The sequence below is a fragment of the Apodemus sylvaticus genome, chromosome 8, assembly GCF_947179515.1.
Source record: "Apodemus sylvaticus chromosome 8, mApoSyl1.1, whole genome shotgun sequence".
Lineage (NCBI taxonomy): Eukaryota > Metazoa > Chordata > Mammalia > Rodentia > Muridae > Apodemus > Apodemus sylvaticus.
Genome location: NC_067479.1, coordinates 87,290,253 through 87,315,280, shown reverse-complemented (window position 1 = coordinate 87,315,280; position 25,028 = coordinate 87,290,253). Strand labels below are relative to the sequence as shown.

Sequence of the window (25,028 nt, the reverse complement as noted above, 5' to 3'; positions counted from 1 at the left end):
TTCACAGTAGGGCATAGGAAAGTCTGGAGAGTATATGAACAGAAGACACAAAGGCTCATGCATGCCCTTCATAGTCTATAAACCCTCTACACCAGAATATACGTTAATCTACAAAATAATTGTGCATTTTGGCTACTTTATATGCTGCAAGGATAGTCTTTGGTAGTTAGTACTTGGAGTCCTAGTGTGTTTTGCACCATGATACTAAAACAGACCTTTGCTCTTCACAAGTACTATATGAAACCCCATTGACTACTTTCTGGTTGAACCACTGATGGACCATTTTTGAGACACTGCCTTTGGATCACATAGAAATGCAGCTCTGGGGATTATTAACTACTCAAAAAGTGCCAGTGTCTCTGTATAAATCATTTAAATACATGCTGAGGTAAAATCCAAACAATTCAACCAAACTCTGTCCTTCCATGTAGACCTTATCTGTGTATTCCAACAGGTAACTCTATCATATTCATTGTTTAAAATAAACAGATTGCCGTTTCATGTAGAGATAGATAGCCACTTTCCTTTTGGAAAATTTAGGAAGCACAAGAACATAGGAAAATATTTAAGTGGTCTGTATTCCCAATACTGCAGAAAAGTGTTTAATATTTTGGCGTGTGTTTTTTAGATAGACATATATATGTATGTATTTTTATAGATAGATAGGATAGACAGATGGGGATGAATAGATAGATATATAGATGATAGATAGATAGAAGTTGTAGTTTTAAATATTGTCTGATTATTTCTTTTTAGTTAATATATTGTTGAGAGAATTTAACATGTAATTTTTTTTTTAAATGTCACAGCTTGCAAAGCTTCCATAGGATTTCCTGATACTCTCTTTTAGGATATACCACAATCTGAGCTTTCAATCACTATCATAGATACCTGAAATAATCAAATTAGGTAACAGAAAGGTTGATTCAGCTCACAGTTTTGGAGGTTTCAGCCCCTGACTGGTTTGGTATGGCTGTCTTGGGCCTTCATTGAGCCAGCACACTGTGGTGCATGGTGTAGTGGAATAAAAATAATCACCTCATGGTTCTAATGCCTAAGACAGAAAGAGACTAAAATCCCACAGTGATCTATAAGGATGTGCTCTCAGTGATGAGAAGACTTCCCTCCAGGCCTCACCTGTTAAGGGTTCTACCACCTCTCAATAGCACCAAGCTAGAGACCATACATGGGCCTTGAGGGCGCATTCCAGATAGAACCTTTAATACCCAGGGCTTAAGCATTTGGAATATGACTCTTAGAAGGAGTAGCAGTTCATTTCTTTGAGGCAAACCTACTGTGTGTTAAGTAGATATAAACATTTGTGAAGTCTATATCAGGAACAAGTGTGCCCACACAGTCCCATTGTGGGTGTGCAAATGCCATCTCATGTCTGTGGTATTCTTTATTGCCATTTTCCCTAGGAAGACCTTTAACTGTTTTTATGATAGTTTTAAATATACACATTTTAATTAGTAGGTAGTCATGCAAATATATATTATTTTCTTTTGATAATTTCATTTTTTATCCTACAAGACTTCTTGCTATATAAATAACTATCAAAAGAGATGAATTATTTAGCTGTTTTTAATGTAATTATTTTTGATACTCCCTTTCATTTTTGATAATTTACAATAAATATTTTCATAGTAGAAAATGGAAAAAATTTCATATCAAGAAGTTATTTTCCCAAAATTCTGATATATGTCAGTTTAGATATGTGTTTTTAACATGCTTTTTTAAATCTTAATGCGTATTAGATTCTACTTTAAAAATTTTACCAAAATGTATTCTAACCATACTATAATTTTCTCAAAACAGGTTAATATATGTACAATGTACACTGCATGACTGTTTTATTATTTATTCAATCATTGCTATACTGCTAAAATGTTTTTCTAGATAGACAGTTTCCCCCCAAATCCACTTGTAGAAAATTCATCCAGTGATGTGTGATGTTTTCTAGACTGTATCAGCTAACCTCTCTGAAAGCCTTCATAGTCAGACTTTTCACTTCTTAAGAGCTGTAGTCTCAGGCATGGCTATCTGACTTAGCTGTTGTAGTCTTGAAGTAACCAAAGGTATCATGTAAACAAATGAGCATTTCTGAGTCCCAATAAAAGTTAATTAAAAAAATAATGACAGTGGCTATAACCAATCATACATCTTAATAATTATAATCACTGAACTATGGATTTGGCATCCCATTCTTGTTGATAGAATTTCTAATCCTATCCTTAGTGGACAGAAAATGTTTACTGTAAAGCTTGAGAGGAAATACAAAGCTCTCTTCAAAAGTTACTTAATGTAATTGTATCCAATTGTCTTTTGAAGTCCACATGGAGCCTTCAGTTAGGTATAGATCAAACTTAGCTTACTAGTGGTAAAATTACAAGTAGCTATGTTACGTTATCAGAAACAGAGATTGTCTTTTTTTTCCCTAACAGTCTGTTTCTTTGCAGATGATTCTTATTGTGGCTCATGCTTTAGAGCAAAACCAATTCTTTCTAAAAGATTTACTCAGTTTTAAAATTATGAGCATGTATGTGTCATTGTGTGTGGGCAAATGCATGCAAGTGAATTTGCCTATACATGTATGGGTGATCAGAACCCAACTTAGGCGCTGAGTAGTTGGTGTTTTTAATCATTGAACAACCCCATACAGGTATCATTATTCATGTCCAGAGACTGGTTATATAGAGATTGGCATTAATTATTTTACATACCTTACATGATATTCTCCTTCTAACTTCTGATCTTGCTGTTGTTGGTATATTTTTTGAAGCATTATTTTTAGATTCATCAATTCATTGAATATCCTCTTGCTATTTCATTGTTTTATGACCTCATTTTTCATCATGCTTCTTGCCTTAGGAAAGCATAATTTTAAAAAACACACCCATTTATAGCATAGTTTTATTCATTATAGTGATTTTGTCTTTAATCTACTTTTCTATTTTCAGGCTTATTCATGACATTTTTTGCACGTCAGAATCAAATATCCCTTAAATTTAAATAGTCTCTAGTCTACATTTCATTTGGATCTTGATCTGCTTGCTAGACAGTCAATATATTTAGACCCATGGTTTTCAACCTGTTGGTCGGGACCCTTACAGAGGTTGAATATCAGATATCCTGTACATTAGATATTTATACTATGATTCATAAAAGTAGCAAAAATTACAGCTGTTACATAGCAACAAAGTAATTTTATTCCTGAGCATCACCACAACATGATGAACTGTACAAAAGGGTGGTGGCTTTAGGAAGGCTGAGAACCGCTGATTTAGAGGCTCCCCTAAAACATTGGATAGTTGCTATCGTTTCTGATATATTTTATCTATACAAAGTTGGAGCTCTTTTGTAAATGTTTCTATTACCACTATAAAATGAACTCAGTATATTTTAGAACTTAAAATATATTTTGTTGTCCTGTTTATTTTGTATAAAAATACTAACCTGGCATTAATTTTGTTTTACCATAGATCTGAAAATTCCTTGCTATTTTATAGATTATCTAATTATGTTGTTATACTGCATATATCCCCATCTGTTTCGTTATTATTATAGTTTTTCCTTGATTCTGTGATTATTTTTTAATCATTCATCTTTTGGTATATAGGTTAATATTTAAATGCTTAACTTTTTATGTCTAGTGATACTTAAATTTGTAAATACTCAGTTCTGTGTTTAGCTCTAGTTAGTGTTTAATGGTCCCCTCTATAAATACACTCAAAACTGATATTTTAAGTATTAATATCTAGGAAACTTTGGCATCTCTTGTTTTTCTCCTTGTATAGTCAGTTTTAATGTCATTATTTCCTCTCTCCACCTTCCTATCTCATTTTTCAAATTATAAAATCCATTTTAATGATATTGCACTAATAGATGATTTTATGTTGTTATTTTTCTTTTCAGAATTTGTTTTGACATTTGCACTCAGTTGTTTGGTATTTTGTTTGTTTGTTTAGTAAAGTTTTATTTTTCCAAATGTATAGCTGATCAAACCTGTTCATGCATCTTCACCAGCAACTGGGGCGTCTCTACCTTTTGTGTTTCTGGTGTAAATGACTTGGGTTCTATGCTTCAAAATCAACTTGATGAGTCCTTCACTGAGTATCTCCTGAAGGAAGGGCTGCCCTGACCAAGGATCTGCGAATCTTCAGTCTCTCAGAGACCACAGCTGGAAAAACAAGCCTATAGTTGGGAACTTCCTTACAGAGTTCATTGTCTATGGCTTTGTCAAACAAGTTGAGACAAGACTGTTCAGCTTATCCATAGCACTGCCTTTGGACCACTTCCTTTGGGCCTTGCCACCAGGTTTATTTACTGGGTCTTCGTCGTTGTTTGGCCGACTTTCCATCATCTTTCTTCATGTCATCCTTGGGCAGCACAGTGAAGCCCAGAGAGTAGTGCCACCACTGCAGTCTCACCAGGATATGGGATGGGAGAGCTGCACTGTTTTTAAGTAGCAAATATGACAGTCTTTTGGACACACATGTACATTTGCACATGCATGTGCCTTCTTATGTGTGGAGAAGGCTAACAGTCAATATCATTTGTCTTCTATTACTTTTCACCTCAGTTTTTGAGACAGAATCTCCAACTGAACTAGGACCTCAAGGATTCCACAGAACCGGCTGGCGTGTGAGCTCCTAGCATCATCTTGCTTTTGTCTTCCCAGTACTAGGATTATAGCCATGCACCATCACTTGTCCTTTTATGTGGGTGTTGGGAATCTGAACTCAAATCCTCATGCCTGTAATGCGGATATCATGTTTCTCCAGCCTCATGAGAAACTTGCACAGTTCCATGTCTTGATATACCTCTCCATACAATTAGCATATCAAATGATTCCCATGAAGAAGGAAGAAGAGGGCCCTAATCTTGGAAAGGCTTGATCCAGCATAGTAGGGGAGTATGAGGACACAGAAAAGGGAGGGGGAAAGACAGGAGAATGGATGGAGAGAAGAGGACTTATGGAACATATGGGGGGGGGGGGACTGGGAAAGGGGAAGGCTTCTAGAATGTAAACAAAGAATATAGAAAATAAATAAAAAATTTTTTTAAAAAAAGTAGAAAAAGATATACCTCTCCAGTATTTTAAAAAAACTTTTAAGGTAAAAAAAAATGTTAGATTGTATTTCAGGAAACTAGTTTTTGGTTCTGAGTTTCTTTTTGAAAATCAGTGTCAGGCTGCAGAGTTGGCTCAGCAGTTATGAGCTTCATGCTGCTCTTGCAGGTGACCCAAGTGCACTTCCTAGCACCCTAGTGAGGCAGCTCCGAACTACTTGTAACTCCAGTTCCGGGGAATCCAGCACCCTCTAAGGGCCTCTAAAGGCACCCTGCATGTGCATGCACAATGCTTCCCTATAATAGTCTAAAATGAAATAATCTTTAAAAATGAAGTGAATAAGTTCTTCAGGACTCAAATATCCAGAATCATTCTAAGTGTTTTCACAGATTAGACTGACAGGTTCATAGCATATGTAATCCTTGGAACAAAGCTGGTCTTTCCAACTTAGTATTTCTTTCACATTTGTAATGAGAGCCTCCATGTACCTAATGTTCCTCCTCCTCCTCCTCCTCCTCCTCCTCCTCCTCCTCCTCCTCCTCCTCCTCCTTCCTTCTTCTTCTTCCTCTTCTTCTTCCTCTTCTTCTTCCTCCTCTTCTTCTTCTTCTTCTTCTTCTTCTTCTTTTTCTTCTTCTTCTTCTTCTTCTTCTTCTTCTTCTTCTTCTTCTTCTTCTTCTTCTTCATCTTCTTCTTTCTGAGAGCAGTATTGCCAGTCACTTTCCTTCTTCATTTAAATATTTAAATTCAGATATTCACTGGGCACAGGGCTTGGCATGGCTCTTGCTTCTTTGGTAAAGCCCTGAGTCTGCTTCTTAGGTTCATGTTCCATTTTAGGAGGGGTGGTGCTTGTGTGAAGTACTTTCTTGTCTTAGTTTCTTGAATTCTTTACATGCCTTTAACATATGGGCACTACTGTTTAGCATATCCATCTCTGTCTTCAGCATTTATCAGATTCTGGTTTTTTTTCTAGGACAATAAAACACTCTCCACCACTGACTCCGTGTGTGTGTGTGTGTGTGTGTGTGTGTGTGTGTACATATGTGCACATGCGCATGTGCATGTATGCATGTGTGTATGTGTGTGTGTGCATGTGTGTGTGTATGTGTGTGTACATATGTGCACATGCACATGTGCATGTATGCATGTGTGTGCTTACACACTTTTCAGTTTTGCAGCTTACTACTTCACAGATAAGAATTTAAGCATGATTATCTTTTAATCATGTAATTATCTTTTAACCAGTTCTTTTAAAAAGTGTTTTACTAGAATATTAATAGACTATAAAATTCACTCAAGTAAACAATTTTATGTTTTGTAAGCATATATAAGCATCCCCAAGGATCCCTTTTAGAACATACTCATAACTTTCAAGAGAAATCTACCCTCATTTTCCTAACTACTTTAGCTACTCAGCCCTGAACATCCACTTATATTTATACTCTTCTTCCTAGAATTGTCTCTTCTGGATGTTTCATATAAATAAAAACTTACTTTATTTTTCTGGTTGATCCATGTTGTAGCATGTATTAGTACTCTACTTCTATTTATCCACAGATAATGTTGATTCCACGGTTATAGCGCTTGGTGGTACATTCACTAGCTGATTGCCATTTTATTTGTTTCCAGTCCTTTTGTCAATGGCAAAGGATGCCATTATGAATCTCTCTGCTTGGGTCTTTTTTTCTGATGTGCATGTCATTTCTCTTGGGTATAGTTAGAGTTTCTGGGTCCCATGGAAACTCCAAGTTTGCTCACTGAGGAACTTCCAGACAGATTTCCCATGATTAGACTACCTATGGTCCTACTGGAAGTTTGTAAGAACTTCCGTTTCTCTATATTCTTACCAGTTCCTGCTATTTATCTGTCTCTTGTTTTATCACAACTATCCCATTGGGTAAAGACAATATCTCACTATGATTTTTGTCTTCTGTCACTCTGTAGCTACTGATCCTGGACCTCTTTGGGTCTTTTGATCACTTGTCAATATTGTTTTGAGGCCTCATCCTTTTTCTATTTTTCAAATTTATTGCTTTTTGGTTGTTGTGTTATTGAAGGGATTTAAACACTTGATACTACTCCCATAGAAGACACACTTTTCACTAATTCTACAGAGAATTTTCACTTTCTACATACTCTCCCCAATGCATGAGTTTAAAATATTACAAATTATCAAGATTTCTTATATAGCCTCTGATTTTGATGTCTTATCTAAGATAATTATCAAATCAAAAAATTATCAAATAATTTACCACTATTATTTCTTCTAAGCACTCTATGGTTTTTTTTATTTGATATATTTTTTATTTACATTTCAAATGATTTCCCCTTTTCTAGCCCCCCCACTCCCCGAAAGTCCCATAAGCCCCCTTCTCTCCCCCTGTCCTTCCACCCACCCCTTCCCACTTCCCCATTCTGGTTTTGCTGAAAACTGCTTCACTGAGTCTTTCCAGAACAAGGGGCCACTCTTCCTTTCTTCTTGTACCTCATTTGATGTGTAGATTATGTTTTGGGTATTCCAGTTTTCTAGGTTAATATCCACTTATTAGTGAGTGCATACCATGATTCACCTTTTGAGTCTGGGTTACCTCACTTAGTATGATCTTCTCTAGCTCCATCCATTTGCCTAAGAATTTCATGAATTCATTGTTTCTAATGGCTGAATAGTACTCCATTGTGTAGATATACCACATTTTTTTTTGCATCCACTCTTCTGTTGAGGGATACCCGGGTTCTTTCCAGCATCTGGCAATTATAAATAGGGCTGCTACGAACATAGTAGAGCATGTATCCTTATTACATGGTGGGGAATCCTCTGGGTATATGCCCAGGACCACTCTACGGTTTTAGCTGAAACATAAAGGTCTTTGATTCATGTTAAGTTTTGTATATAGTGTGAGGACTAGATCCAACATTTTTCTTTTGCATGTACATGCCCAGTTCTTGCAATAGTGTTTATTTATTAGATGACTCTTTCTTTAATAAACCTTCTTGATATCTTCATTGAATGTCAGTTGACAGCAGGTCTATGGGCTTATTGCTAGATGCTCAATTCTGTTCCATTGGTCTGTATCTGGGACATCATGCCAATGGTTGTAGTATATGTTGAAATCAGAGGTTGGGACTCCTTCACCTTTATTTCCAGTTGCTTTTTATATGATTGATATAACATTTATGTCCATATGAAATTTAGAACTCACTTTTCTATTTTTCCTAAATAAATGGTCTTTGATGTTGATAGGAATATTCTGTATCATGTTTAAGTGTTTTGCTGTTATTCTAATTTTATCTTCCAGTCCATGACCATGGAATAGCGTTCCATTCACTTGGATTTCATTCATATCTTTTGTGATTTTATATAGATTTCAGTACACCAGCCCTTGGACTCCTTGAACAAATTTCTTCTTAAGCATTTTCCTTAAGTTTTTTTTCTTGTTTATTGAAAAAAGTTTTGTACATTTGCATGTTGGTTGTTGAACCCTGAAATCTTACTGAATTGTTATTACTTAATGATCATTTGAGTGTGTTCCTTGGGACTTTCTTTATACAGTACCATTCCATCAGTAAATGCAGATAATCTTCATTCTTTTCCAATATGAATGCCTCTTTTATTTCTTTCAAACTGGCTAGAACCTTCAGTGCAATTTAAGACAGAAGTCATCAAAGTGGTTCCTTTTACTTCTAATTTTAAGGGGAAAACATCTGCCCTATATGCTCCTTAGTATTTTTCTTTTCATCCATATATAGTATATATTTTTTATAAATTTGTATAATAAATTTTATAAACTTATATAATATATATAAAATTTAATCAGTTCTACTTCCCTCTTCTCATTTCCCTGTCCTATTGAAACTCTTTGTTTCAATAGTTCACACTTCTACTCTTCCATGTTCATTTTGTCTGTGGCCCACTCACTTTAATTAGAGTTTCTTGCCTGAGCTTGAGTAGGATATTTACTAGAGCAAGGAAATTTGCCTTTAACTACACTACTAACAAAAATGATAGCCTTACCTCCAATAGTTTTTAACTATCCCCATTCCAGGAGGAATGGGGTCTCACTGGCTCCTCCCCATATCCATGATAAAATATTAGTTGGCCCAATTTTGTGTAGTTCTTGTGCAGATGACCACAGCTGTCATCACTAAGTGCATTGACCATGTAATGTTCAGAAGACCCCTTTTTGGTGTGTATTTCCCCATCTTCTAGATTATGTTAGTTCTGCCCTCTCCCTTTCCCTGAGACTCAGAGGGGGTATTATAGCTATCCCAGTTGGACTGCATCACTCTACCATTGCTTACTCTCTGGTGACTACCTACCCAATCAAACAGATTCTTCTGCATTTTTATCTTGAAAACTGTTTCTTTCTGAAAGAAAAAATGTTTATAAATATTTCTTTATATTTGGGTAGACAGTGTCCTGTGTCAGCAAATGGGGTTGTGATTGTTTGCCATCTGCACACTTACAGTTGGAATTATCTCCTGGCCATTGGTCTATAATGGTAATTGGAGCACAGAGGCACCTGTCAGTTTTGTGTCCAGCTCTGCCTTATTTAATATGGTAGATGGGACTTGGTGGGATATTCCCCTGATTCTGAGGGTAATGTATTGGACTATAGGGAAAACACTGGGAAATGTTAATAAGTCTTTAGTTGGTCTCCATGATGTAGTCTACAGGGCCTTCCCTGTGTTTTTCCTTAGTCTAGAACAGCAATTCTTAATCTGTGGGTCACAAATCTTTTGGGGTCATAATGCAAAGCAGATATCTACGTTATGATTCATGACAGTAGCAAAATACCAGCTATGATGTAGCAATAAAAATTATTTTATGGTTGGGGGAGGTTACCACAAAATGAGAAACTATATTAAAGGGTCCCAGCAATTAGTGTGTCCGAGAGCCACTGGATTGGAGAGATCTTGGGCACTGAGGCTGACTGAGAGATAAGAGGTTCAAAGATGAAGGACAATAATGGTCTTCCTGCTTCTAGGACAAAAACTTCAACAGGAAAGAGTATTCAAGGGATATTTGGGGTTGAGAGTCATCCACAACAGTCCCTTCCCCAATATCTTTGGGGTCAGGTCAGCCCCCATTGCCTTCTTCTGGACAGGCATGTTACGATATTCCAGGTAGGAGAGAAATGTACATGTAGGGGAAAGTTCTTTATTCAGCTACATTTGACTCAGACAGCTGAGGCTATTTGCAAAAAATCCAAGACATGCACACTAAGCTACTCAGCTCATAGATTTATGCAGCTGGTTTATTGGTGAGGCCTTCTGGGTCCAGCCATTATCAAGGCCTGTGATAAATTGTTGAGTGTGTGGCATCCTCGATTCTCTTGGCACCTCATTCTGTAGACAAAGAAGTTATGCCATTCGTGGGTGGCCTAACGTGTGTGTGACAGGCTCTCAGATGTTGCCCTCTTTTGGGTAGCAGCCCATGCATGCTGCATTTATTTGATCTCCAATGTCAGAATTGATGTTTAGGTTTACAGAGGCAAGGTAGTATTTGTATACCTGCCGATAGTAGGGTTTTTTTTTGGGGGGGGGAATTATCCTTTTAAGAAGAATCATCCTCTGAAAAAAAAGTTTAAGTAAGGATTCCATAGTAGAACCAGTGAGAGAGAAAAGACTAAAATGATTGGAGGCTGCTGTCTTTTCTCTTCCCCCAGAAAATTATTCTAAAAGGCAGGCCAGAATCTTTCATGATAGATACCAAGAAAAGTTGTAATGTGGATATCAGGTGTGGTGACTTTTAGGTGTTGGCTTAAGAACGTTTCATCTCTACCTTCTTTCTCCAGACATACTTCAATGACAATATCCTCACCCTAATACGGACCCTGGTGACAGGAGGAGCCACGCCAGAGCTCGAGGCTCTAATAGCTGAGGAGAACGCACTACGAGGGGGCTACAGCACACCACAAACACTGGCCAACAGGGACCGTTGCCGAGTGGCCCAGTTAGCCCTGTTGGATGGGCCCTTTGCAGACTTAGGGGTAAGTCTACAGCTCAGCTAACTCCCGAGCCCAGTGTCTGCAGCAAATGTGATCTGAATGAACTTTGTTGGATGGTGACAAGCTTGGCATTTGCGTGCCTCTCTTCACGATAATAGACAAAAGAGATGGAATTTGTGGAGCCTTATTTACCAGGCCCCACACTTTATTCCAAGGTATTCCTGCAAATTCACCTACCATATTTTTGATGTGTTGCTCTCTGGCAACTGAGGTACAGGGCATTTGCACCCATCATGACTTTGGAGCTGAGGGCCTTTCTTCCACTGCTGCCTTCCTCGGGTATTTTCTTCACAGAGATGAAAGGGGCAGGTGCTAACAAAAACAAAACACAGCCAAGTTTGGTAAGCATTTTAGCAGGGTCTTGATAACACAGCCACTCAGCTTTGACAGCTCTCATATTAAAGGGAAATAAGAGATAATTTATTCTGGAGCCATTTGGAGGGACCATGGCTAAGGAACACATCTTTACATACCACAAAATCCTTGTTTCTACATGAAGACAGTTTCATGAAGTTGCATAATTTCAAAGAACCAATAAAGCCATAAACTGAGGCAGTTTTAAAATCCATCAGTGGATACACCAGAAGCAGATACAGCAGGCTGAGAGATTTCCTATAGACACTGGATACTGTCTGGTAACATTTTTAACATTTGGGCTGGTGGCACTTAGTAGTCTGCTAATAAATAGATTTTGAAATGTTTGTATTAGTCACAAGATATTAGTTCTGACAGAGAGCTATTCAGACAGAGCAGGGGATAGCTGTTCTAGAGGGCTAGAACTAGCCCAAAGGCAATGAGCTTCTGGCCTTGCAGATTTCTAACCTTGCCATGGTACTCAAATTCTGATCAGTCACTGGTCTCTATAGACACAGTTTTGTGTGAGAATATTTTATTCATAGTACCATCCAGGCACTGGTGAGATTTGAAGTGTCAAGGCCATCCTGTGTATCCAGAACCATTAGCCAAAGTGGCAGGTTCTCAACTGGCACCTTCGATGCCTTGATGTCTCTAATTGGTCTTGGGATTTCTGAAACTAGACCCAGCCACCCTTTCCCAGGCCTCCTTTAGTGGAGGATTAGAGGGCCTCGTTGGATTCTGTGTACTCCCTTGGGTCAGGCACTTCAGGAAAAGCATGCCACCTTGACTTGTGTTCCAAAGTCACCTGGAGGAGTTTAAGGAGTTAAACCATGAGGCTTGGGGATATTTATACTTAATGCATAAAAATTAGTGTTACCCCAAATGTCCCATTATGGAGAATGTCTTTTTTTGTAACACACCAATGCCTCCTTGTGGGCTAGGACCTACATTAATCTGGGGCTATTTTATAAGGAATTCCATAACCAGTGGCTCTTTTCTTCATTACTTCCTTACTACTACACTTGAATCAGACTAGTATTTTCAACATTCCTAAGATGTTGGAACCTTTGTAGCATAGTACAATGTCCATCCTCCTGATTCCAGCTATAGCAAAGACAAATACAGTCTCTGTTCCTAATTCATTCACTCTGCCATCATGCTGTTCTGTAATAAAGTCCACTTGGAATCATGTGTCTGCATGAAGCCCAGAATTTTTTTTATTTATTTCTACATAAAAACAGTGTTTCTACCTTGTAAGTTGAGCCCCAGAGCCGATTGTGAACCGATTAGTACCTTGAATCCCAGTTATCTCGCCTGCAGACTCCCACATCCTCATTCCCCTAGACATCTCTGAGGTCTGCAAATTGTGCTTTTCACACAGTCCTCATCTGAAAGAGTCTTCTCACCCTAGGACTTGCAGGGGTCTCTTTTACTCTTGCTGTGGTTTTCATTATCACTTGGGCAGTTTTGACATCCCGGTCCCATCACAGTGGACACAGGCCAGTTGGGGGAGAAATAGAATCCTTGCTTTGTGGGGTTCCTTTCTTCTCTCTAGCTATACCATTGAGACCCTCCAGTATCACCCCCCCACCCCCAAGCTCAGATGAAGGAAAGCCAGAAGCTTGTTTGAGCTGTGGACAGACCTGTGGGGACACCAGAGGAAGCTCCCATGGTTGTCAGATCCCCAAGGTCAAAGTATACTGGGGCCAGGTTGTCAGCCATGCTGACCTCCTCAGCCACAGTCTCTTGGCGTAGACCCTCCAGCTCCAGAGACAAGGGAACAACCTTTGATGAAAAGCTCCTCTTTCCCCTAGACCTTGATTCCCAGGCAAATAAAAACTGATGTTTCTCTCACTCCCTTTGTCGTCTCCCAGGATGGTGGTTGTTATGGTGATCTGTTCTGCAAAGCACTGAAAACATATAACATGCTTTGTTTTGGAATTTACCGGCTGAGAGATGCCCACCTCAGCACCCCCAGCCAGTGTACAAAAAGGTGAGTGTGTCTTCCCACCCTGCCGTCTCACCCGAGTGCAATGTACTGATGCCTTCCTTCTCTTGTCTCCCCCAGGCAAACATCTCTGTGTGCATGCCTTCAACACACTGCCTGTATAAAATCTGATACTGAGCTTAGGACTTAGGAGAAAGATTTTTTTTTAATTACTAATAGTACATTTGAAGCCATTGAGGGAAGAATTGACGCTTTGTAAAGCAGTTCCTTTACCATTACAGAAGTCAGACTCTCAAGCTTCGGTTCCGTGCATTACCTTCCTTGTTTCCTAATGTGGAGATACTTCATATTGCTGATATTTTTGCTTCATATATTTTGTAATTGACTCTCTTTCATATATTTAATTCTGTGTTTTTTCTGATATGCCTTAATTTAATAAGCTCATGGCAGGAAAAACAATGAGGATGCATCTTAGAATTTCTCAAACCCATGAATTTGCGTCGTATACTCTAAGAAAGGGCTATAGAGGTGTTTCTCAGATCTATAGATTACAATTATCTGAGGGGTTAAAATAAAAATACTATGATTACGGTAATTTCAGGTGTGTGTAAGGAAAAACCATGCATGCACATTTAAAATTAGATAACAATGTTTATATATTTAATGCTTGGGAATTACAGTGCTTAGCCCGAGCTAAAAATTCTTTCTGACTAATGTATTTCTGTACCTTGGTAAGTAGGAGATTAACCTGCAGAGTTTCCAAAGACCAAGTTACAGAGCCCTACCCTGGGGATTATGATTCAATAGAACAGGGGGTCAGGTTACTAAAATTTTTCCCATTTGTTTTTTCATTTGTTCATTTGGTCCAATCACCTCAAATTCCCATTCCCATAATTTGTTCATTTGTCCCTTCCTTTCTTCCTTTTTTTCAGTGCTAGGGAATGAACTCAGGTCCTCTCATGTGCAAGGCAAATGTTCTACCACTGAGTTACATCCCTGGGACCAACAACCAGCATTTTTCTGAGGTTCCTGGGAGTCCCTGACCGTACTTTGAGATCTCTTGCTGCAGAGCCAATGTGCTGATGATCTTTGTAGTTATGGCTGGTGTCAGCCAGGGAAAGCCTGATCGAATCGGCAGAGGGTGGGCCAAACTCTCATAACTAGGGAGCTATTTTGTTAAAGAGGTATTAGGTATGACAGAGACCCTGTGGTATGTATCTGTGACTCTCAAGACATTCTAGAATGGAAGTTACAGTGCGATTGTGTGACTGTTTGTCATGAACTTGACCCTTGCACATTTGGTCCATGTCACGAATGATGGTGTGGCTTTTCCATTACCAGCTCTAACCTGGCACCTTCGCCTAGGCTTCTAGCTGCCTTGTTGAGTTAAACATGAAGATTCCTTTCATTTGGAAGCAAACTTGGGGCAACTGGACCAAGTACATCATTCAGTTCCTCAGACAGATTGAAGCAACCAGGCAATTAGTTCATTTAGGTTACAGGGGAGCTCAGTGGTGTGCCTGCTTGACCTGCAATACCTTTGCTTTCTCGGTCTAGGTACGTCATCACCAATCCCCCCTACGAGTTTGAGCTTGTACCGACAGACCTGATCTTCTGCCTGATGCAGTTTGACCACAACGCTGGCCAATCCCGGGCCAGTCTGTCTCATTCCTCCCACTCCTCACAGTCGTCCAGTAAGAAGAGCTCCTCCGTTCACTCCATCCCGTCCACAGCAAATCGGCCGAACCGGCCCAAGTCCAGGGAGTCCCGCGACAAACAGAAGTACGTTCAGGAAGAGCGACTTTGATATGTGTAGCCACCGGCACCCATGTGTGAAACTGTATCTGCTACTCATTTCCCCGATTGGTATTCCAAGAGTAACTTTCCTGTTCCCTATAGTCCCCTCTTTTTTTTTTCTTTTCTTTCTTTTTTTTTTTTTATTTTACACATTTTGCATATGTATGATAGTGTGCATGTGGTTGTCATTTTTATTTCACCACCATAAAACCCTTGAGCACAACAGCAAATAAGCAGACGGACCAAAAGTTATTTATGATTCTAGGGGGAAGCAACCCAAAGGCACCCTCCGGACATAAATAGCTCACTGCAGGGATGAGTTCACAGGTTAGAAGGGAGCACCTGAGAGTTAGGCAAAGCAGGTTTACTCTGATTTATCAGGATCATCAGAATGCTTTGGGTTTTTCTTTTTCTTTTTCTTTTTTTTTTTTCTTGTTTGCTTTTTTTTCTCTCTGTTTTTATACACACACAATAAGTTAGCACACAATCGTTTGAAACAAGCAACCAAAAGCAATGAAAACGCATTGATCGTTTCCACTCTGGGCTGAAGTATCGCAAAACATTTGAAAAGCTTTCCAAGTGTGTGCAAAAGATGATTAAGTATCTGTTTGTTGCAAGAGAGCATCAGAGATTTTTTTTTTTTTAACTTATTCACCAAAGCCTTTTTTGTCTCAGAGCTAGCATCTTTCCGGTGTTTAAGTGAATGTTTCTAACTTTAAAGCAGAGAGGAAAACAGGTTTCCACTCCTGGGTGTATCAAATCTTAATCATTTCATTTACCTGAAAAAGAGGTTTGATCACATATTAAATTGTTATTCTGTCTCCTTATGCTGCCATACACATAGCTAGATTTTTTTCTTTCACTTTTGACATTTGGGATGAAAAGCCATATGTATCATAAATATCAGATGTAAGTCATTAAGAACTGCCTTCCTGGGACTTTTACATCCTTTAAAAGGTGAATCACTTACCTTATGTACAGAATAAATAACGCTCAGAAAAGAGCAAGTATTTTTCCATGCATTCTCAAGGGACCTTTTTACTCCCCTTTGTTTGACTAACGAGGGCCCCAAAGCCAAGTACAATTCAGGCTGGGGTAATGGTGGAGCAGAAAGGAGACAGATCCAGTGGTAGCTAATGGATTCTTGTAGGAGCGAACCGTGCTAGATAAATCAGAACATAGGAGGATGGGGCCACAGTTGACTAAAGAAAGACAAAAACTAGAGGCCATAGTTAAACTGCGGCCACAGCTGCATGATGCTCTGTCCCAAAGTAGAAGGCTGGCAGGAAAGGTCTAACATAGGTAACCCTTTTTTTTAACACACAGCCAATTCCCCTTCATTTCAAGATTGGAAGGAGGCGGCTGTAACAGTGAGCCAAACACATTGCAGTAGTTAATTTTTTCTTTTGTTTCTTTTTCTTTCTTTCTTTCTCTTTCTTTCTTTCTTTCTTTCTTTCTTTCTTTCTTTCTTTCTTTCTTTCAAAAAACCTGTTATTCAGCAAGGGAGGGAAGATAGACAGATACCCTTTTCCCAATATGCAACTATCAGATGTTTTATGCATGCAAATTATGTTTTAGAAACATTGGAGTTCTGAAGAATCGGCCAACTTTACCATAACCAAATTCTGGTATGGGTAGACTAACCTTGGGCTCATATGAACTTATTTGAGATGTTTATTTAGAAATCCATTGATAGAACAGGGGATTGGAAGGAGGGAGGAAATCTGTCATATCTTTAGCATCTCTTTTCAAAAAGGTGTTTTTATGGTGAATGCTTTGGGTTTAGATTTTTGATTCCCTGTCCTCTCCAGCATGATGGTTTTGGAGATTTGCTTGCTGTGTGATTGACAAGCACTTTTACTGTCAAAAAATGGTGAGGCTCTGTCAGAACCTCCACCTCCCCCCACACCAAAGACAGGGGCAGTGCAGGATTCTAACCAGCAATGGGTGGGTAGTCATTGTATACATGTAAATTTAAAAGTCCTGTGAGTGGAAGTATTTTTTTTCAAATTATTTTTGTCCTTATATATTTGGTTTATATATGACATCTAGCTATCTCTTTATATATGAGTATATATATATATATATATATATATATAACTATATATATAACTATATATATATATATAACTATATATATATATATATAACTATATATATATATATACATGTCCCCTAGTTTTGGATCATGAGAGCTCTTCATGCATTCTTTGCTAAGGAGTTTATGAGGTTACGTCTTCAGAACATTGATAACTATAAGAATGTGCCAGTTAAAGTGCTCAACAGGAAATGACAGTTTCAAAGCATTGTAAAACTCACATAGCTTACTTCTCTCTCTAAAGTGCAACAAGGATGACTAGAATGGGCCAAGGTATGACAATTAATGGTTCTGCATGACCTAGCCACTGCTGGGGGTTTTCTTCTATAACGTTGTCCTTGTGAAACTTTTGTGGAATTAAAAAAAAAAGGAGTTACAAATTTTATTCTGTTATTGTTTATTTTTATTTAAATTGTTCTGTTTGTGGTTCTCTCTCATTTGTTTTGCTTCTTCACCCTCCCTCTTTCTCCTCCTCTTCCTTTCTCCCTTCCTTCTTCTTTTTCTTCCTCCACTTTCTCAATTGCTCAGCGCAATGAGGCTGTGCTGCTGCTATGGCTAGATCCCTTAGAGTTTGTTTTGGTGTTCTTGGGGGTCGGGTAATCTGGGGGTAACTTCTCTCCATCTGGCTTGCCTTCAAATCTGCACGTGGCCTCCCTGCCCACCTGGTACCTTGCCCCAAGTCCAAAAGCATTTTCCCATTGAAAAACCCAGCTTCTTCCACTGCCCCATCACCACTGCCCAAACCCAGCCCCCACTGGTCTGTTCACACCTCTGTGTTGGTCTTGGCAAGACCCACCAAATCAATGATGCTGGTTGACAGATGTTTTTGTAAGACATTCACAGCCATTCCATTTGGCAAATGTGCTTCTCTGTTCATAGTTGACCTTCCTTTGGTCCATAGGAGGAGGGTTATTAATGACAAATGCATTGGTCTGTTTTCTTGTTTGATCAGTAGGAACCAAAGTCAAAGCTGTTGAGCCCTGTGAATCTACTTGAGAGCGCATGCCCAGTTCTGAAGGGGCTGATGACTCAGTCTGAACAGAACTCACACGTGTGTCTCCTACCACCTGCCATTCAGACATTTGTTAAATCCCAATCACAAATGGGGCAGGCAGAAGACAATCCAAAGTGTCCTTTTAATGCAATTGGTTAGTGGCTCCAGTAGATGAGACTGTAACTGATTGGAATGGGAACAGACTGTGACATGAGATGACATCTGGGAGTTTTCTCTGGATTTTGGGCACATAATCCCCACTGGGTAATTATAAATCATTGAGAATCGATCAGAGGTGACTACTGATATATCTGGTGGCAACAGGATCATGGTGACTTCTCTTTTATTAGCTGAAACATTTATATTATACTCTTCTTAATAGAGTGAAGACTCTCCTCCACCATTTGCTATTTGACTCCAAACTCCCTTTTTCAGGAGAAGAGTTGCTCCCTTAGGAAGGAGTACACGGGTTCTTCATACATTGTCTCTTCCCTACTTCTCCCTTGCCCAAACTAGAAACAAACAAGGAATGTTAGAAAGTAAGAGAACACTGTGAAAAGAAAAACACACCCATTTTATAAGAACTGCAGCTTGGAGCTTGGTGATTCCCCCCAGTTCTGGAAGAAAAGCAATTTGTGAGCCATTCCGTCTGTGTTGCTCGGGCTTTGGAAAGGGCAAATGTTAAGTGAGTTGGGAGAGAGTAGGAGGAAAAGTTTTGCATCAGCTGTCTAATAACTGTGGTACTGTCAACATCTCTAAAAGCTGCTATTGGGGTCCTTCTCAAATCCAGTTGAAACAGACCCTTGCACTTTCCAGTCTCCCCAATAGTTTGGAGATGTTTCCAATTCCATTTGAAATAAAGGCTTATGAATCAGGATATTAAAGTAGGAACACACAATGTGTATTTGAAATTATTTTCACATCTTAAACTTTCTTATAATTTATCTGCAGCCCCTTGGTTTATTCTTGAAAAAGTGGCCATTAATGCCCCAGGTGTTGACATAGCTGATTTGCTGGTGTCAAGCTCTTGGAGCTAGATTCTGTTTCTAAGCAAGTGGGGACAAGCTCTGTGAGCTTAGGGACTAGAGAGACTGACTATGCCTGTTGGCAACATTATTGAGATCCTAGGTGACCATAGGAACCTTTGACTGACTGTCTTTCAGCATGAGGAATGCCTTAAAGGTGTCTATATCCCAAGAGAGACAATTTTATCAAACTTCTATGTTCCTATAGCAACAGGCTCCTTGAAGAACCAGAAAGTACAGAAACTTCTGGGAGCAGAAGATAAGACAGGGTACAAATCAATTTCTCCACCAGCTTCCATTGGCCAATCCCTGCTTTGTCATAATATGATAAGGGAGTAGCTGTGGGCATCTGTCACTGAGCTGAATAAGTAACTCCCAGAAGGAGACTGCGCATGGAAGTTATCAGGAGAAACTCTGTTACCTAAGAGGAAAGCGTATCCTCAGGGTTTGGCTGGATGCAAGGATGGACGCTCAGAGTGGTCCATTACTGAGAAATGAGATAAAAGGAAACTTGTCAAAGTCTGGTAGAAACTATGCTTATGTTTATGGAATGGCTATGTTCTGCTGAGGTAAAAGAGGAGGCTGGATGCATAGTTTTGCCTGGGAGGCATCAGGTTTTATAAGCGCAGGAAGCTTACCACACTGCCTATCAGAAATGCATTCCAGGGAAGTTGCCCTTACAGGTTGGAGCTCTTTGTAGCTATTTCTGTCTCGATGTTCTCTCTATCCAAATGGGATCTTTCCCTTCCAAGCCTTTGCTCTCAAAGCCTCAGTTTGTGGTGCTACAGAGAGCCAGTTATTCCAAGTGCCTTTAATGTGTTATCAGCTCCCCGATTCATCAGTCTTCTCTGGGGAGTAGTGATATCAAAAGGCTAACACCCACAGCGCTGATCACCCACAGTGCCAACAAAAGTCTCATGTTTACCACCCAATGGTCTCTCCCTCTGCTTTGGAAGCAGCCCTTCTTTACCATAATAACTCTCCTCTAGGAGGAAGTCAACCATTGTTCTAAATCAGTCATTTTCTTATACTAGCAATCGAAGACACTGGTGGTTTTCCAAGGGGCAGGACATCCATCAGATGAAAACTGGTGTCAGAAACAAGGACCCACTGCATCACAGCCCTGAACTCCCTAGCATAACACCATATTGCCCCTTCCTCCCATTCACCTTCCAGATGAAGACTACCCCCAAGATCCTTTTGAGTCATCTCTATTGCCACAGTCTACATTCTTCAGGGTAGCCCCTAATTTATACACCCTAGGTCTCTGCTTCTGGCTCCTCCATTGAAGAACTTCACTTGCAAATACAACATTCAGAAGGTACCACCCATCCCTATATCATACTCTTACCAATGCTAACCTTAAAGCTAATGCCTAAGGCAGTCATCCCAGCTGCTCTGCTCAGCAAGTTACAGTTGTAAACACATTTAACTCTCATGATCAAACCAGATGTAGGGGTTATTAGAATCCTCATATGACAGACATGGAATATGAAGAACACCAAAGTCTCCACACTAATCTCTGTCACTACAATACAGTGCCCGAATCATGAATCCCAGTAACAAACTTAGCAAATATTATTTGCTGACCCTGTAGCCGAATGTGTAGTAAGTCATTGATACCGGTTCCATTGGTATAGCCAACAAGATTAGGAAGGTTATTTTCTCAGCCCTACTCTATAGAGGATGAATAGTCATAAGATACTTTGCATAACTTTTTCAGAGCACATAGCATGTGAGGAATCCAGGTATACTTGACTGTAGCCCACAAGCTGGTGCCATTTCATTGCCCTCCCTCCACATAGTGTATCCAAAGAGTACACAGTGGCTTAGTTGACCCACTGTGGGACATTCACAGTAGTGTAGCCATCATTTTTACCTCCAGTTATTTTCTCAATTTATTTTGTTATACCAACATGCTCACCACATATAGGGATATGCCATTTCCTTCCTATCTCTACCTGTCTTATGACAAAAGATCCTGAGAGTCACCCAGTGTCCTCAGAATGAGGCTATGAAGTATATATTAACTACAAGAAATTTATGAATGAACAGGGTTGTTTTGTTTGGTTTTGTTTTGTATTTCAATTTTGGGTCTGGTACTAAGAAGGCCCCCAGAGATCACAGAACTTCTTGTCTCAGGTATGAAATATGGCCACAGAGAACATTGATAAGCCGAGCATTGAAGTGGAGTTGACTTAACCACTTCAGTACTTATTAGAATTCCTGGTTTGAGTCCATTTTTATAGTGATCCATTGGCACAGTTTTGTCTTTAAATGGCAAGATTCTGTGTGCCAAATTGTCCCCATCTTACCTGAAGGACATTCCACAGAAGTTTAGTGGCTGATGCCCATTAAAACATAACCCCTCTGATGCCGTTTGGGAGACCTTTGTTCCCAAACACTTTAGACAATGCCCAGAGCATCTTGCTAGTTTGATTTCCTCAACATCTTACTTGGCTATGCCTCCCACCTCATAGGCATTCAGAGCTCAGGAGACACTGGAATTAAACAGTGTCCTGTCAGGAACAATGAGAATCTCACCTCCCGATGAGGATGTGTTTGCGTTTGACCCTTTCCTTGCTTGAAGCTGCACTCTCAAACCACATGGGCTATACTGCCTAGGTTTGTTTTTTGGACAAGAAATTTAAAGAGAAATGAGCTTTAATGGGGCCAATAATGCCATCTTTCTAACAGGCAGCTGGAGGAAATTGATACTCTTTCTGTGGTGAAAGGTCAAAAGGCCCCCTTTGAATTGAACTGTAAATACTAAATTCTCAACAATTATTCTCTGTAGCAGTTGTAAAATTTTCAACAAATTGCAGCTCTTTGGTTTTTCACCCAAAACACATCCTCCTTTCCATCAGTGAGACTTACTCTTGTTACCTGGGATGTACAACCCAGCACTAAATCCCTTCAGCAAAATCGTTCCAGGTAACTGTTCGGCCAAGAGCCAAGGGCAGTTTGGGCAAACAGCATAAACACCAGGCTCCTCTCTGAGCACCATCTCTGCACATAAGCTGTTTGAGGAAGTCGTAGTTGGAAATTGTTTCAGAGACCTGGCAATGCTTTTAAAACATGATAACTATCACACTTTACTCTTCCCTGAAAGGTTAGTTTAATCGTAGATCACAAAAAAATTGGTTTCCACAAATGCATAATGGTTCATCTATGTCACACTTGAACTAAATGGTTTTTTAAATGGAGCTGAAATTATTTTGATGTGTACACAGTCCCAGATTTCTATACAACCTTTTTTAACCAGCCCATCAGGAGTCTTGCCTCTAAAGCCTCATTAATAATTCAGATGTGCTGATGACTTTAAAAGATCTATGGAATTGAAGCTCAGGGAAAGAAAAAAAAAAGAAAACCTCTGCTTGACAAAAAGATAAATGAATGTAGAAAGAAGCTGTAGGAGGCTGGCAAGCTGTAGATCATCTCAGAACAGATTGTAACTTTATCATTCTGTCAGGGGGAATAATTTAAAGCACTTAATCAGTTAGCTCCACTGTGAGGATGTAGCATTATGAATTCCTATCGTCCAATCTGTTCAAATCAAAGTGAACTTAATTGTAATAGGTGAGAGAGCCAGGGCAGGAGGGATCACAGAGGAGCACACAAGAGGTAGGAAGTGCCCTGTGGGCTAACCTGGGCTCTTGAACCCTCCTCAGGCTTTGCCTTAGCCCCAGAGGCTGCCACATTTGAGGAGCCAGGGCACCAGAAAGGGTGGAAAAAGCAGAGTGATCAAGAATGAATCCCAAGATGTTTGACATTTATGAGCTAACACATATATACATGCACATGAACACACACACACACACACACACACACACACACACACACACACACAGCTGGGCAATCATTTTAACAGGTAGGTCCACAACCACACACAAGGTAGATGCAAATGGTTCTTTAAGCAATAAAACAAACAAACAAAACAAAAGGAAGCAAGAGGAATCGTCTCTTGGGCAGTAAATATGTTTGAAAGCTGTTTTCCTTCCCTAAGCCACTGTATGAAGCCTATAATGCCCCACACTAGATGTCCTATTGCCCAGTTGCTTCCTATCTGTGCACATGGCTAATTTTTTAGGAAATTCCAGTTCCAGAAAGGGGCATACATTAGAGTTAGACCCTAGAAAACAGCGCCAGCCGGCTAAGAGGCTGCTCCTCTCCAGAGACACCCAAAGGCCCTGACTCAGCATTCTCGCTCATCCATTTCTGCTCTTATCCCTTAGTGGGGAAGTGAATGTGGCAAGCCACCGTGAGCTCTCTGCTCACAGCTCGGGCTATGATAGTCAGCTGAGATACTGCCACCTGCAACTCCTTCTGTGGCTTCATACCCACAGAGTCCTTGTTCTTTAAATAAAAGCCACTTCAAAATTCTCTTTTAGAACAGTTTTCTATTCTGATTTTCACTCTGGTTGGCCAGCAAATCCTGTAGGATTCCTTTAAGGGATGCAAACAGGACAGAGGTGGTACAGTTGACAGCTGCCTTTGAGTCTGCTTATCATAACAAAATCAAGACAAGGCTGGGAAGAGGTTAAACTGCAAAAAGATTCTGAACCACGTGCTCGGCGCTCATCTACTCCAGCAAAGTCTCTGAGGTCGGTCTCCTTCTAGTGTCTCCCAGTCCCAACAGCACATTCATTTCGTTCTTCACTTGCTACAGGGAGGAGAGGCATGGTTCAGGTTCCGGGGGCTTCTGTACACTGCATTTCTTAGCAATTACTCACTGCCGGCTTCTATTGATTATCTTTATGCATTTTCAATGAACTTTCCAAAAGCTCAACCTAGGACTAATTAAGCTTCTCATTTCTCCTTCTTGTTCTCTATCCATTTTGCCCTTTAGCAGAAAAGAAATGGTTTACAGATGAGCCGGATAATGCCTATCCCAGAAACATTCAAATCAAGCCCATGAGTACCCACATGGCTAACCAGATCAACCAATATAAATCCACAAGCAGCCTGATCCCTCCAATCAGAGAAGTTGAAGATGAATGTTGACTCCCAGGAGACCAGAACTATTTTTTTAAAGCCTGACAAACTTCATAAATGGTGACGTGACTTTTCTTCCTCTTACATGCTGAATCACTGGTGGAAACATTAGAATAAGCAAGAATCGCAAGAAAATAAAGTTAGACAGATCTTTCTCTTTGCCTTGAATATTGCTTCCATGTATTTTGGAAAAGAAAATGATTTCATTTATAAATGAAAATACGAAAATAGTCATGTATAGCTTCTAGTGTTTTAAATTATTTTTTATTTATTAGAAAGAAAATATATTTTTTCTTTTTTTCATTGCCAGATATCTTCCCATATATCACAGCAATGCAAAATCAAAATGAGTAAGTGGCCAGATTCCTTAATGCACATTTCTCTTCTTTCTCTCTTTTTCTTTGAGGAGAATGATGGTCACCAGTTTGTAAGGAAGGGAAATGGATTACTAAAACAAATTTAAGATGGCCAACAATGTACGCACATAGTTTAGTAAATTAAAATAAAAAAAAGTCAAAAGAGCAAGGTGAATATTTCCTTTTCCCCTGGATGGGTATCTGTTTTGATCTGCATTGACACCAGCTCTTAACAAATCAAACTTCATTATCTTCACAGTTGAAAGTCATACCTTTGTAGCTTAAGTTTTCTTCCAGTGTTTCTTATCCTTTGTTTATATATTTAGAAGAAAGAGCTTCTTGCAACTTTCCTGCAGTTGCCAGATCAGGTTTAAGCAACCAG

At 39.5% G+C, this 25,028-nt stretch overlaps 1 protein-coding gene and 1 pseudogene across 1 annotated transcript in view; one reads left to right on the top strand and one right to left on the bottom strand.

Annotated features, from left to right (window-relative positions):
- Nucleotides 1–24,376, top strand: part of Kcnma1 (potassium calcium-activated channel subfamily M alpha 1) — a 692,507-nt gene extending 668,131 nt beyond the window's left edge. The window contains exons 25-29 of the mRNA XM_052189881.1: nucleotides 10,864–11,058; nucleotides 13,308–13,426; nucleotides 14,939–15,163; nucleotides 17,521–17,549; nucleotides 24,148–24,376. Of these exons, the coding sequence (XP_052045841.1) occupies nucleotides 10,864–11,058; nucleotides 13,308–13,426; nucleotides 14,939–15,163; nucleotides 17,521–17,549; nucleotides 24,148–24,299 (720 nt within the window). The 3' untranslated portion in view covers nucleotides 24,300–24,376. The remainder of the gene's footprint in view (nucleotides 1–10,863; nucleotides 11,059–13,307; nucleotides 13,427–14,938; nucleotides 15,164–17,520; nucleotides 17,550–24,147) is intronic.
- On the bottom strand, nucleotides 4,010–4,511 carry LOC127691103 (40S ribosomal protein S25-like; annotated as a pseudogene).
- Nucleotides 24,377–25,028: the final 652 nt, after the last annotated feature.